The 14,817-nt window shown below is 43.5% G+C and overlaps 1 protein-coding gene across 1 annotated transcript in view; it reads right to left on the bottom strand.

Annotated features, from left to right (window-relative positions):
- Positions 1–1,783: 1,783 nt before the first annotated feature.
- DEF6 (DEF6 guanine nucleotide exchange factor) overlaps positions 1,784–14,817 on the bottom strand; it is a 135,091-nt gene continuing 122,057 nt past the window's right edge. Inside the window, exon 11 of the mRNA XM_077481429.1 lies at positions 1,784–2,100. Coding sequence (XP_077337555.1) covers positions 1,949–2,100 — 152 coding nt within the window. The 3' untranslated portion in view covers positions 1,784–1,948. The remainder of the gene's footprint in view (positions 2,101–14,817) is intronic.

Genomic DNA, 14,817 nt, shown 5'->3' with positions numbered 1-14,817 from the left:
AGTACCCACCAGTGCCACCCATAAGTACCCATCAGTGCCGCCTATGAGTGCCCATCAGTGCGACTTATGAGTACACATCAGTGCCACCTATGAGTGCCCATCAGTGTCACCTCATCGGTGCCCATCAATGCAGCCATATCAGTGCCTGTCATTGAAGAAGAAAACGTACTTATTTACAAAAATACCAACAAAAGAAAACTCTATTTGTGGGAGTAAAATGATAAAAAAATAGTTTGAGTACAGTGTAGCATGACCGCGCAATTGTCATTCAAATTGCGACAGCGCTGAAAGTTGAAAATTGGTTTGGGCGGGAAGGTGTCTAAGTGCCCGGTAAGGTGATGTGGTTAAACGTCCCGTGTATATTAAGCCTTACCGTTTGTACAGTATCTTAATGATAACAATTTAAATCTGCAGTTCTCTTGTGTGAATAATTGCAAATCTATTGATTTTGTGGACATGACACTAGAGGGCATTGTAACCACAGGCATAGTTAGCTCTAGAACATTTTGCAAATCACTCCTTTTAGCAAATAATTGTCATCCCTCACACACCATTAAATCAGTGCCTGAGGGGGAGTTTATCAGAGTAATGAGGAATTGCTCTGCAGTGGAGGAATATGCTATGGAGTGTAATGTAACTTCTAATAGGTTGGAAGAAAGGGGTTACCATCTTTGGCAGATTTGTAGAGGTAAGAGAAAAGCATCACAATAGGGAAAGATCAGACCTGGTCAGTAAAGATCAGGCTAATATGCAGAAATGTTTCCTTCTCAGTGGAATACAGATAGGTGATTGATATTAAGAAACATTTTCTCGTTCTTTTTTGCAGTTAAATACCTATTTTCTGTATTGAGAAATGGCTGTAGGTTTTCTAGTAGGAAGGCACCCACATTTTTTGTCCCCCAGTTTGTTTCAATCAAATCCTCATGGACACATATGGCTGGTTCATATCATTGTGGTCTTAACAGCTGCATATACTGTAGAATGCACAAAAATGCACTAAAGTCACAATACACATTACAGATTCCTGCGCAGAAAAAAAAAATCTGCACAGGATACCATTGTTGCGATGTGAATTGGGCAAATAGAGAATAATTATTTTTGTGCCCTTGCAGAACCCGTGCAGAAAAAACGACGTCTCTGCACATGGTGAAGATCTAAAGCCCCATACACAGGGGCTGAATGTCAGGCGACAATGGCTGGTTACAAAAAAAAAAAAAAAAAAAAAAAAAACCAACAGTCAGGCCAATGTGTATGTCAGTCTGTCTAACAGCAGCGGACCAGCTTCTGTTGGATATGCATGCGCTGTCAGCCAAAGGCAGAGAGCGCTGATCTGAGTTTTCAGACAGGGGGGCGTCAGAAGAAGACAACAGCTCAGTAGGCAGATTGCTGAAATAACCTCACATGGTTAGTAGTACAGCAGCTCCGACTAGAGCTACCAGTTTTTTTTTCGTGCACGGAAATAGCTGTTAGTGTTTAACTTTAGTGTTTTAATGCCCGCACCATAAACAATTTGATTAGAATCTGTTTCCTTTATCTAGTGAATGTGACATGAAAATTACCAAACTCATTTTGTCTCGTATATATCATTCTGTCTATTACTAAAAACAGAAGGAAAGAAAAAGATCCTCTTTGCAGTAACTGTAAGTACAATAGCAAGGAAATTGTGCAATATGACTGTAAGAGATGTACAGCATGTTTGCTTTCTTGTCTCACACCACAACATATCTATATTCATTCCTGGTTACCTATAACGAGCTTGTAATAAAGCCAATGACACAGAAAACTGATTTTATGTTTTAATAGTTACAAAAAACCTCATTAGCATTATTAAAAAGTAACTATTGCAATACATGGATATCAAAATGGCTTTTTTTTTTTGAAAATATACATAAACTTTTTTTTATCTATACACACAAACTACAACAATCTCAGTTGCTGACAGATTATCTCATAGGTTTACTGAATTTTCCATTTGGTCTCCAGTACTTTGGGGGGTTTCTTTCTCAGCTAACATCTGGAGTCTTTTAATAGATGAGTCCCGACGAATGAGACTTGGGCCCCATAATCCTTGAAATCCACCAGCAGAGGCTGTGCGTTTCTCTGGTAAAAAAAAAACACATTGTGAGAATGAAAGGTATTTGTAAATGCAGTTAGCCACCTCAGCCCTGCAAGATTTTACCCGCTTCTTGACCAGGCCAAATTTTCGTTAATTAGCATTGTGTTACTTTAACTGGTAATTGCTACATGCAACACCGTACCCAAACAAAATGTATACCATTTTTCACACAAATAGAGCATTCTTTTGGTGGTATTTGATAACCACTGGGCTTTTTATTTTTTATTATACAAATGAAAAAAAGACTGAGAATTTTGAGAAACAATATTTTTTACTTTCTGCTATAAAAAATATCCCCCCCAAAAAATCCCAATAATTGTATATTGATTGGTTTGCATGAAAATTATAGCGTCTACAAACTGATGTATGTATACTGGAATTTTTTTATACTTTATATTATTTTTATACTACTAATTGCAGTGACCAGCAGCTTATAATGGGACTGCGATAGGGTGGCAGACAATCTGACACTGAGTGGGAACTGACACTAACTTTACTAGTGACACTAATACAGTGATCAGTGCTAATACTATACACGGTCACTATACTACTGACACTGGCTGGGAACGGGTTGCAATCTCGGGAAATCAGGAGGTTACATGTGTGCCTAACAATGTGTAATCGTGTAAGGTGTGCTGATTTTTACCAAAGATCTCAGTTTCTTATCCCTGCTTAGCAGGGATAATAAACAGAGAAGTTGTTGCCTCTGTACAGAGACCTATGTTTATTGTCAACACAGGGCTTTGGGTTGTGATTAGACACAGACAATCAGCTGGTCCCAGCCACAGTACAATCACAGCGGGTGTCAGCGGGGGGCACACATCACACCCTAAACCCAGAAACAGGCAGTGACATACTAGTACATTGCTTTGACTGTAGTGGCCAACCATACGTGGTCCGCAAGTGGTTAAGGTGTTTTACGACCTTAGGGCATCAAGGAGTATTTCAGACTCCTCTTTCCTCTGGGCATGTTTGCTGCACCAAAAAAGGAAGCAACTGGTGTATTTTTGAAAATTAAACAAAGAAACCAATTGGTTTATTCAGGCAACACAGACAACACTGCTTTCAGTCACAAAATGCTGACCTTTAAAATGCTATTCACTAATGCCCTGTACACACGACCGGTTTTTCCGTCAGAATAAACTCTGAAGGTTTTTTCGACGCAGTTCCGACAGAATTCCACCGAAACTGTCTTGCGTACACACGATCACACCAAAGTCCGATCGTCAAGAACGCGGTGTCGTACAGCACGTACGACGGGGCAACAAAAAGGAAGTTCAATAGCCAGTAGCCAATAGCTTCCATCTCGTACTTGCTTCAGAGCATGGGTAATTTTTGGACCGTCGGAACAGCATACAGATGAGCGGTTTTCCCAATAGCAATTGGTTCCGTTGGAAAGATTTAAAACATGTTCTATTTCTAGGTCCATCAGAATTTTCGGAAAAAAAAGTCAGATGAGGCATACACACGATCAGAATATACAATGAAAAGCTTCCGTCTGACTTTTTCTGTCGGACATTCCGCTTGTGTGCAAAAATGTGTATACTTTAAAATGATTTGTGTTTACAATATTATGCAGACGTGTACAAAAAAATAAAGCAACGTATAAAGTAGAAAGCTATTAAGCATATATGATTAAAGAAGATGTGCACATATATGTATTCTTAATTAACAGTGTAAAAGGGAAAAAAAAATTGGTGCCACACTATTACACCTCCCACCGAGCTACCCCTGCCAATACGGTTTCTCTCTGAGGCTGCAATATTGACTGTTAGTGGCTATATGCCATCATAGTCTACACCATTAATTGCCTACAGTCAATTTAGCCTTCTGAGTGGCACTGGCTCTATAGGGTGGGGATATGATGACCAATGGTGGCTGGATATGCACGTGTCCTGATGGTGCTTGATACCTGAATGAATGTGCCAACTTAACTGCCACCTCCTGTATTCGGTATCTAATCCTATAATGCAGCTGCTTTTACACAGACGTTGTCTTATTTTAATATAGAGTCTAGGTGTTGGTGGTGGGTACCTAGTTTTTGTGTCCCCGTAAATTAATTGTGCAATAAAACTTTTTCCCTATATAAGCTGCTTGGTTCCCCCGTGACATCTTTTTCATGGGTCTTTTTCTCCTGAATTTTCAATTTTGGCATAGCTTCAAGTCTCAGAGACTACACCTTTACTGGTGAGTCTGCAATTTAGGGACGTTGTACCTCTAATGCACAATTATCTGGTAGTACAGCGCCTATACTATAAGTGAGTTGATGGTCTGCTTTTATTTTGGTGCCACACTGTGCATATGTTAAATACAATATTATAAAATGAAGAAGTAGATATGTAGCTCAACACTAGAAGGAAATAGTGCACAGTTGGCGTGCTCTGTGTATTGCAGTGTTTCAGTTCACACAGGATTTTGGCGAGCAAGCACTGCTTTTCTTCTTTTTTTTTTTTTTAACATGAACAAACATTACCCAACCTCACGCCTTAGAGAAAAAGGGGATCTTTATTGCTCAACTTCTTACTTTACAATGTAAGATTATATATATATACAGTATCTCACAAAAGTGAGTACACCCCTCACATTTTTGTAAATATTTTATTATATCTTTTCATGTGACAACACTGAAGAAATTACACTTTGCAACAACAATGTAGTGAGTGTACAGCTTGTATAACAGTGTAAATTCGCTGTCCCCTCAAAATAACTCAACACACAGCCATAAATGTGTAAACTGCTGGCAACAAAAGTGAGTACACCCCTAATGCTGCGTACACACGATCAGACTATCTGGCAGACTTTACAGCGGAGGTCCGCGGGACTTTCCGAAGTAGCGGACTTGCCCACACATGACCACACACGAATGGACTTTTGGCGGAGGTCCGCCGGACTTTACAAATGAATGGACTAGCCAACACACGGACTAAAGTCTGTTCATTTTGAACGCAACTTCAGGTACAAAGGGACTAGCCTCGTCACCTGGTATGAGTTTTAAGGGTAACCCCCTATGCCGAAAAAACGGCGTGAGGGAACCCCCTAAAGTCCATACCAGACCTTTATCCGAGCACACAGCCTGGCCGGTCAGGAAAGGGGGTGGGGATGAGCAAGCAGCCTCCCCCTCCTGAACCGCACCAGACCGCATGCCCCCAACATGGGGGGTGGGTTCTTTGGGGAAGGGGGGCGCCCTGTGGGGCCCCCCACCTCAAAGCACCTTGTTCCCATGTTGATGAGGACAAGGGCCTCTTCCCGTCAACCCTGGCCGTTGGTTGTCGGGGTCTGCGGGTGGGGGGCTTATCGGAACCCGGGAGCCCCCTTTAATAAGGGGGGCCCCAGATCCCGGCCCCCCACCCTATGTGAATGAGTATGGGGTAAATCATACCCCTACCCATTCACCTGGGGGGAAAAGTGGCAATAAAAAAAACACACAACACAGGTTTTTAAAGTAGTTTATTAGGCAGCTCCAGGGGTCTTCTTCTGACTTTGGGGGTCTTCTCGCCAGGCTCCTCCGCTCCACTCCCATCTTCTGCTCTTTTGCTAGCGAAGGAGCCCAGCTTTCTCCTTCCTCGTCGCCATCCGGGGGTCTTCTTCTGACTTCAGGGGTCTTCTTTTGACTTCTCCACGCATTGCGGCCTCTTCTCCTGCTCTTCGGTTCTTCTGCCAGGCTCCTCTGCTATCTTCTTCCAGCGCTTTTACTAGCGTTGGCCTGGTCTTCTCATTCGCCACCATAGTCTTCTTCTTCTTCCTTCTTCTTCTCTTCTTCCGATGTTGACACGACGTTTGGGGGATGCTGAGACTGTGACATCATAAAGGGGCAGGGGCACCATGTGATTACTGCGGGAGAGAGCGTTGTGTCAACATCGGAAGAAGAAGAAGAAGGAAGGCTGCGAACGAGAAGACCGGGCCAACGCTAGTAAAAGAGCTGGAACAAGATAGTGGAGGAGACCAGCAGAAGAACCGAAGAGCGGGAGTAGAGGCGGGAAAGCGCGGAGAAGTCGGAAGAAGATCTCAGAAGTCGGAAGAAGACCCCCGGAGGGCGGCGCAGACGAAATAGAAAGCTGGGCTCCTCTGCTAGCAAAAGAGCGGCAAAAGAGCAGAAGATAGTGGAGGAACCCGGCGAGAAGACCCTCGAAGTCGGAAGAAGACCCCCGGAGCTGCCTAATAAAATACTTTAAAAACCTGTGTTGTGTGTGTTTTTTATTGCCGCTTTTCCCCCCAGGTGAATGGGTAGGGGTACGCTGTACCCCATAATCATGCACATAGGGTGGGGGGCCAGGATCTGGGGCCCCCTTATTAAAGGGGGATCCCGGATTCCGATAAGCCCCCATCCGCCGACCCTGACAACTAATGGCCAGGGTTGTCGGGAAGAGGCCATTGTCCTCATCAACATGGGGACAAGGTGCTTTGGGGTGGGGGGGCCACAGGGTGCCCCCTTCCCCAAAGCACCCACCCCCCATGTTGAGGACATGCGGCCTGGTGAGGATCAGGAGGGGGGTGCTCACTCGTCCCCACTCCCTTTCCTGATGGGTCTGGCTGCGTGCTCGGATAAGGGTCTGGTATGGACTTTGGGGAGACCCCCATGCCGTTTTGCAGTGTAGGGGTTACCCTTAAAACCCATACCAGGTGGTGGGGCTCGTGGGGTGTCGATCTCACCGATGGAAGCGGCGACATTGACTTCCTTCTCTAGTCCTGTCGTACCTGAAGTCACTTTCAAAATGAACGGACATTAATCCGTGTGTGGGCTAGTCTGTTCATTTGGAAAGTCCGGCTGACTAGCACACAGACGAGCAGATTGTCCACCGGAAAACCGAGTCCGGCAGACAATTTTAAGTCAAGTCTTCTTTCAAAGTCCGTCCGACTTTTGGGAAAAAAAAGTCAGCCGGAGCCCACACACGGTCGAATTGTCCGATCGTGTGCACACGACATAAGTGAAAATGTCCAAATTGGGCCCAATTAGCCATTTTCCCTCCCCGATGTCATGTGACTCATTTGTGTTACAAGGTCTCAGGTGAGAATGGGGAGCAGGTATGTTAAATTTGGTGTTATAGCTTTCACTTTCTGATACTGGTCACTGGAAGTTCAGCATGGCACTTTATGGCAAAGAACTCTCTGAGGATCTGAAAAAAAAAAATTATTGCTCTACATAAAGATGGCCTAGGCTATAAGAAGATTGCCAAGTGCCTGAAACTGAGCTGCAGCATGGTGGGCAAGACCATACAGCGGTTTAAACAGGACAGGTTCCACTCAGAACAGGCCACAGGTTCAGAGTCATACCCAGAGGTTGTCTTTGGGAAATAGACGTACGAGTGCCGCAAGAATTGCTGCAGAGGTTGAAGGGGTGGGGGTCAGCCTGTCAGTGTTCAGACCATAAGCTGCACACTACATCAAATTGGTCTGTATGGCCTCTTCTAAAGATATTGCACAAGAAAGCCCGCAAACAGTCTGCTGAAGACAAGCAGACTAAGGACATGGATTACTAGAATCATGTCCTGTGGTCTGATGAGACCAAGATAAACATATTTGGTCTAGATGGTGTCAAGCGTGTGTGGTGGCAACTAGGTGAAGTGTACAAAGACAAGTGTGTCTTGCCTACAGTCAAGCATGGTGGTGTGAGTGTCATGGTCTGGGGCTGCATGAGTGGCGCCGGCAGTGGGGAGCTAAAGTTCATTGAGGGAACCATGAATTCCAACATGTACTGTGACATACTGAAGCAGAGTGTGATCCTCTACCATTGGAGACTGAGCCACGGGGCGGTATTCCAACATTATAACGACCCCAAACACACCTCCAAAACTATCACAGCCTTGCTAAAGAAGCTGAGGGTAAAGGTGATGGCCAAGCATGCCTCCAGACCTAAACCCTATTGAGCATCTGTGGGGCATCCTCAAACAGAAGGTGGAGGAATGCAAGGTCTCTAACATCCACCAGATCTGTGATGTTGTCATGGAGGACTGGAAGAGGACTCCAGTGGCAACCTGTGAAGCTCTGGTGAACTCCATACCCAAGAGGGTTAAGGCAGTGCTGGAAAATAATGGTGACCACACAAAATATTGACACAAATATTGCCTAAAAATAGTTCAACAGCTACTTTGCGTGACATGCATCCTGCGGTGCAGGTTGCCACGATTGCAGCACATTTTTTCGATTGACAGTCGCAGCAGGCCCACACCGCAATTTGAGGTGTCATTAAAATGAATAGCATCTTGAATGCGAGTCCTGCGTTTTGTCATTCACACCTCGGCGCAAGCCTGCCCGCGATTCAAAAGGCCGTAGTGTTAATACAGCCTTAGAGAGGTGCATAGATTGCACAGTAGCTCCTGTGAGGCAGTCTAAAGATCATACCAGAGATCAACATAGTGGTACTGCGAGAGCAAGCCAGGGTGCTTAATGGCATTTTTTTCGTGTTACTGGCAGAAACCTCTGCGATGGCAGCAGTTCATTTTCTTGGACTTTATTTTTAATAAAATGTGGGCCATCAAGCTCTGAACAGTACTCTGCCATTGCCTGATCTCACTGGAAAATGCAATATCACAATATACAACCCCAATTCCCAAAAAGTTGGGGCACTGTGTAAAATCTAAATAAAAACAGAATCCAATAATTTGCAAATCTCATAAACCCATATTTTATTCACTGAGAAAATGTACCACTTTAAGAAAAAAAAAAGAAGGTCATTGTGAAACTGATGGCAGCAACATGTCTAAAAAAAAAAAGTTGGGACAGGCCCATGTTTTTTTACATTTTTTATTTATACCAGGAAACCGGTCCACAGAGACCACAACAATACAGTCAGAATAATAATAGCACAAGTACAGGTATTCATGCAGTTATCACACAACATTGATAATATTGTGATAGGTTGGAGCTTATTCCTGATGTGGCTTGTCTGTGGACACAGTGCAGGTGTGGAGGTGTCTCTGAGTGTATTTTCGTATGTGGGAGGTCCATGTGTGGACACTGATAGTTCCACTTAGCCATGTGGTCAACTTGTGCATTTAGAGGAATTAGGCTAGTGTATCATAGCCCCATGGGGACAGGCCCATCTTTACTACAGAGTAGCATCCCCTCTTCTATACCTTTCAGCATTGATGGCGACTTTCCAGATGTGCAAGCTGCCCATTCCATACGTACTAATGCACCCCCATACCATCAGAGATGTAGGCTTTGGAACTGAGCGCTGACAATAAAACGGCAGGTCCATCTCTTTAGTTTGGGAGTATGTGGCTCCCATGGTTGCCAAAAACAATGTCAAAGTTCAATTCATCTGACTGTAGAAAAGTTTTACACTTAGCAAAAGACCATTTTAAATGAGCTTGGTCCCAGAGACGGCTGCATTTCTGCATTAAAGTGGGGTGCCCCCTAAAAAGAATAATTAAAAGTCAGCAGCTACAAATACTGTAGCTGCTGACTTTTAATAAATCGGACACTTACCTGTCCCAGGGTCCAGCGATGCGGGGGATGACTGTGCGGCGCGAGGGGAAGCGATGTCACCAGCCTGGGCAATGAAGAAGGCAGACTACGAAGGACCCCCTAGCAGAAGTCATTTAGAGGTGAGCAATTTTTTTTCCCCCCAATTATTTCTTTATTTTTTTAAGAATTTTAAACTATTTTTATTTTTTGGTGGCAACACCACTTTAAGTCCAGGTGCGGCTTCTTTGAATGATAGAGGATTAACTTGCATTTTTGGATGGCACAGTGAACTGTGTTCACAGACAGTGATTTTCTGAGCCCATACAGTGATGTCCATCACAGAATCATGCCCGTTTTTAATGCAGTGCTATCTGGGGGGCCAGAAGATCACAGGCATCCAATATAGTGTTTTTCAGGTTTGTCCCTTGTCTCAGAATCTTTTGATATTATGTACTACACATTATGTTATTTTTAAAGTATTTGCAATTTTACATTGAAGAAACATTATTCTGAAATGGTTTAACAGTTTTTGATGCAGCTTTTCATAGACTGGTGAACCTCTGCCCATCTTTACTTCTGAGATTCTCTAATGCCGCGTACACACGATTGGAATGCTCGTCGGAAAAAGATCTGATGGTTTTCCCGACGGAATTCCGATGAAATTCCGCTCAAGCTGTCTTGCCTACACGTAGTCACACCAACTTCCGATCGTTTAGAACACAGTGATGTACAACACATACGACGGGACTAGAAAAAGGAAGTTCAATAGCCAGTAGCCAATAGCTTCCGTCTTGTAGTTGAATCTGAGCATGCGTGATTTTTGGTGTGTCAAAATTGCATACACACGATCGGAATTTCCATCGGGAAAATTGAGAACATGCTATACATTTTTGGCTGGCAGAAATTCGGACAGCTAAATTCCAATGGAGCATACACACGGTCGCATTTTCTGATGAAAAGCTCTCATCGTTCTTTTTCTGGCCGGAATTCCGATCGTGTGTACCTGGCATAAGATGCTCTTTTTATACCCAATCATGTTACTGACCTGTTGTTAAGTAACCTAATTAGTTCAAATATTCTTCCAGCTCTACTTTGTTAATACCACTTACTTTGCCAGCTTTTTGTTGCCCTGTCTCAACTTTTTTGAGACAAGTTTCTGCCATCAATTTAAACATTTTTAAAAAACGTATTTTTGCTTTAAATGGTCCATTTTCTTAGTTTAACCACTTCAGCCCCAGAAGAATTTACCCCCTTCCCAACCAGGCTATTTTTTGCGATACGGCACTGCGTCGCCTTAACTGACAATTACGGTCGTGCGATGTTGTACCCAAACAAAATTTAAGTTTTTTTTCCCCACAAATAGAGCTTTCTTTTGGTGGTATTTGATCATTTCTGCAGTTTTTATTTTTTGCGCTATAAACAAAAGGAAGGTCGACAATTTTGAAAAAACACAATATCTTTTACTTTTTGCTATAATAAATATCCCAATTAAAAAAAAAAAAAAAAGAAATGTTTTCCTGTTTAACCACTTCAGCTCCGGACCAATAAACACCTTAAGGACCAGAGGTCTTTTTCCAATTTCGCACTGCGCTGCTTTAACTGGTAATTGCGCGGTCATGCAATATTGCACCCAAACGAAATTTGCGTCCTTTTCTTCCCACAAATAGAGCTTTCTTTTGATGGTATTTGATTGCCTCTGCGATTTTTTTTTTTTGCGATATAAATGGAAAAAGAGTGAAAATTTTGAAAAAAAAAGATATTTTCTTCTTTTTGTTATAAGAAAAATCGAATAAACTAAATTTTAGTCATACATTGAGGGCAAAATTTATTCAACCACATGTCTTTAGTAAAAAAAATGTCAATAAGCGTATATTTTTTGGTTTGCGCAAAAGTTATAGCGTCTACAAACTAGAGTACATTTTCTGGAATTTACACAGCTTTTAATTTATGACTGCCTATCTCATTTCTTGAGGTGCTAAAATGGCAGGGCAGTACAAACCCCCCCCAAATGACCCCATTTTGGAAAGTAGACACCCCAAGGAAATTGCTGATGGGTATGTTGAGCCCATTGAATATTTATTTTTTTTGTCCTAAGGGATTGAATAATGACAAAAAATAAATAAATAAATACATTTTTTACAAAAAGTTGTCACTAAATGATATATTGCTCACACATGCCATGGTTATATGTGGAATTGCACCCCAAAATATATTCCGCTACTTCTCCCGAGTATGGGGATACCACATGTGTGGGACTTTTTGGGAGTCTAGTCGCGCACGGCACCCCGAAATCCAATCACCACCTTCAGGATTTCTAAGGGTGCAAATTTTTGATTTAACTCCTCACTACCTATCACAGTTTCGAAGGCCATAAAATGCCAAAATAGCACAAAACCCCCCATAATGACCCCATTTTGGAAAGAAGACACCCCAAGCTATTTACTGAGAGGCATGTTGAGTCCATGGAATATTTTATATTTTGCCACAAGTTGCGGGAATATTACAAACTTTTTTTTTTTTGCACAAAGTTGTCACTAAATGATATATTGCTCACACATGCTATGGGCATATGTGAAATGACACCCCAAAATACATTCTACTGCTTCTCCTGAGTACGGGAATACCACATGTGTGGGACTTTTTGGGAGCCTAGCCGTGTACGGGACCCCGAAATCCAAGCACTGCCTTCAGGATTTCTAAGGGCATACATTTTTTATTTTACTCCTCACTACCTATCACTACCTATCACAGTTTTGAAGGCCATAAAATGCCAAGATGGCACAAAACCCCCCCAAATGACCCCATTTTGGAAAGTAGACACCCCAAGTTATTTGCTGAGGGCCATGTTGAGACCATTGAATATTTTATATTTTGCCAAAAGTTGCGGGAATATTACAAACTTTTTTTTTTTTGCACAAAGTTGTCACTAAATGATATATTGCTCACACATGCTATGGGCAGAAGTCAAATTACACCCCAAAATAAATTCTGCTGCTTCTCCCGAGTACGGGGATACCACATGTGGGGGACTTTTTGGGAGCCCAGCCACGTACGGGACCCCGAAAACCAAGCACTGCCTTTCCGGATTTAAATATAAAATGCTACCAAAAAAACTGTTAGCGATCGCAGGGATCAGGCCTGACTCTGCGATCGCTGCAGTTATGTGTTTAGTGTTTTGTAAGTGACGGTGATCGATCGATACTGCACTTGGGTGGGCTGGGCAGAGGGGCAAAACGCAGGTGCTAGCAGGTATCTGGGCTGATCCCGCTAACAATGCGTTTTTTTGGAACCCTGAACTGCTGGGGACGCTAGTATAGATCTGATCAGATCAGATATTGATCTGTTCAGATTCTATACCACTACGGGAGGTGTATGCTTTGCGCGTGGGTGTTAGCGGTACTGGCACTAACCTAGCACTGCCTGGGGCGACGCAGACCCTGACCCTAATTGATATCACCCGCCGGGTGATCAGGGGGTTAAACCTTTATTGGGTAATAAATGGTGGGTGCCCTGATGCTATAAAAAGCAAACTAACCAGAGTCACCCGTAACACTTATACGGTGATCAGTGGTGAAAGGGTTAACTAGGGGCAATCAGGGGGTTCAAATTTTTATTAGGTAGTATATGGGGGTCCCTGGCGCTATATAAAAACCTGACGGGGAACCTAAATAACTAACTGGCTAACCAGCGTCACCAGTGACACTTATACTGTGATCGCTGGTGAAAGGGTTAACTAGGGGCAATCAGGGGGTTAAAACCATTATTGGGTAGTATATCGGGGTACCTAGCGCTATAAAAACCTGGCGGTGAACCTAAAAAAATAACTAGCTACCTAGCGACAGTAGCGACACTGATGCAGCGATCAGAAAAATTATCGCTTAGTGACACTGGCAAAAGGGGGTGAAAGGGTTAACTAGGGGCAATCAGGATGTTAAAACCATTATTGGGTAGTATATCGGGGTACCTAGCGATATAAAAACCTGGCGGTGAACCTAAAAAAATAACTAGCTACCTAGCGACAGTAGCGACACTGATGCAGTGATCAGAAAAATGATCGCTTAGTGACACTGGCAAAAGGGGGTGAAAGGGTTAACTAGGGGCAATCAGGATGTTAAAACCATTATTGGGTAGTATATCGGGGTACCTAGCGCTATAAAAACCTGGCGGTGAAGCTAAAAAAATAACTAGCTACCTAGCGACAGTAGCGACACTGATGCAGCGATCAGAAAAATGATCGCTTAGTGACACTAGCAAAAGGGGGTGAAAGGGTTAACTAGGGGCAATCAGGATGTTAAAACCATTATTGGGTAGTATATCGGGGTACCTAGCGCTATAAAAACCTGGCGGTGAACCTAAAAAAATAACTAGCTACCTAGCGACAGTAGCGACACTGATGCAGCGATCAGAAAAATGATCGCTTAGTGACACTGGCAAAAGGGGGTGAAAGGGTTAACTAGGGGCAATCAGGATGTTAAAACCATTATTGGGTAGTATATCGGGGTACCTAGCGATATAAAAACCTGGCGGTGAACCTAAAAAAATAACTAGCTACCTAGCGACAGTAGCGACACTGATGCAGCGATCAGAAAAATGATCGCTTAGTGACACTAGCAAAAGGGGGGTGAAAGGGTTAACTAGGGGCAATCAGGATGTTAAAACCATTATTGGGTAGTATATCGGGGTACCTAGCGATATAAAAACCTGGCGGTGAACCTAAAAAAATAACTAGCTACCTAGCGACACTAGCGACACTGATGCAGCGATCAGAAAAATTATCGCTTAGTGACACTGGCAAAAGGGGGTGAAAGGGTTAACTCTAGGGGCAATCAGGGGGTTAAATCTTTATTGGGGGGTGATAGGGGGCTACCCTGGACCTAACACTAACTGCCCTGACAGTTTTTACTTTTACAACTGACACTGAATGCATTGATCAGTAAAGAAATGATCAATGCAATCAGTGACACTGTGACTGAGGGGGGATCGGGGGGCGATCGGGGGGGGGGGGGAATCGGGGGGGTTTGTGTACCTATGTGTACCTATGTGTCAGTGTAGTGTTTTGGTGCACTTACTTTTAGTCTTCTCCTCGTAGTCCGGTCAAAAAGACCGCCCCGAGGAGAATGACATCACTTCCTCCTTCCTGTGTAAACAATACACAGTGGGAGGAAGTTCGTCATTGGCCAGGAGCGATCCAGAGGGGGTGGCCAGAAACCAACGGCCATCCCCTCATCACAGATCGCTCCTGGAGGGAAACGGACCGCCGTATCCAGCGGGAGGGGGTCCGATCGGACCCCCCA

Source organism: Lithobates pipiens, unplaced genomic scaffold, assembly GCF_037356315.1.
Source record: "Lithobates pipiens isolate NorthernLeopardFrog02 unplaced genomic scaffold, aLitPip1_a1.2 Scaffold_16, whole genome shotgun sequence".
In the NCBI taxonomy this organism is placed as follows: Eukaryota; Metazoa; Chordata; class Amphibia; order Anura; family Ranidae; genus Lithobates; species Lithobates pipiens.
This window is presented reverse-complemented; position numbering and strand designations above follow the sequence as displayed.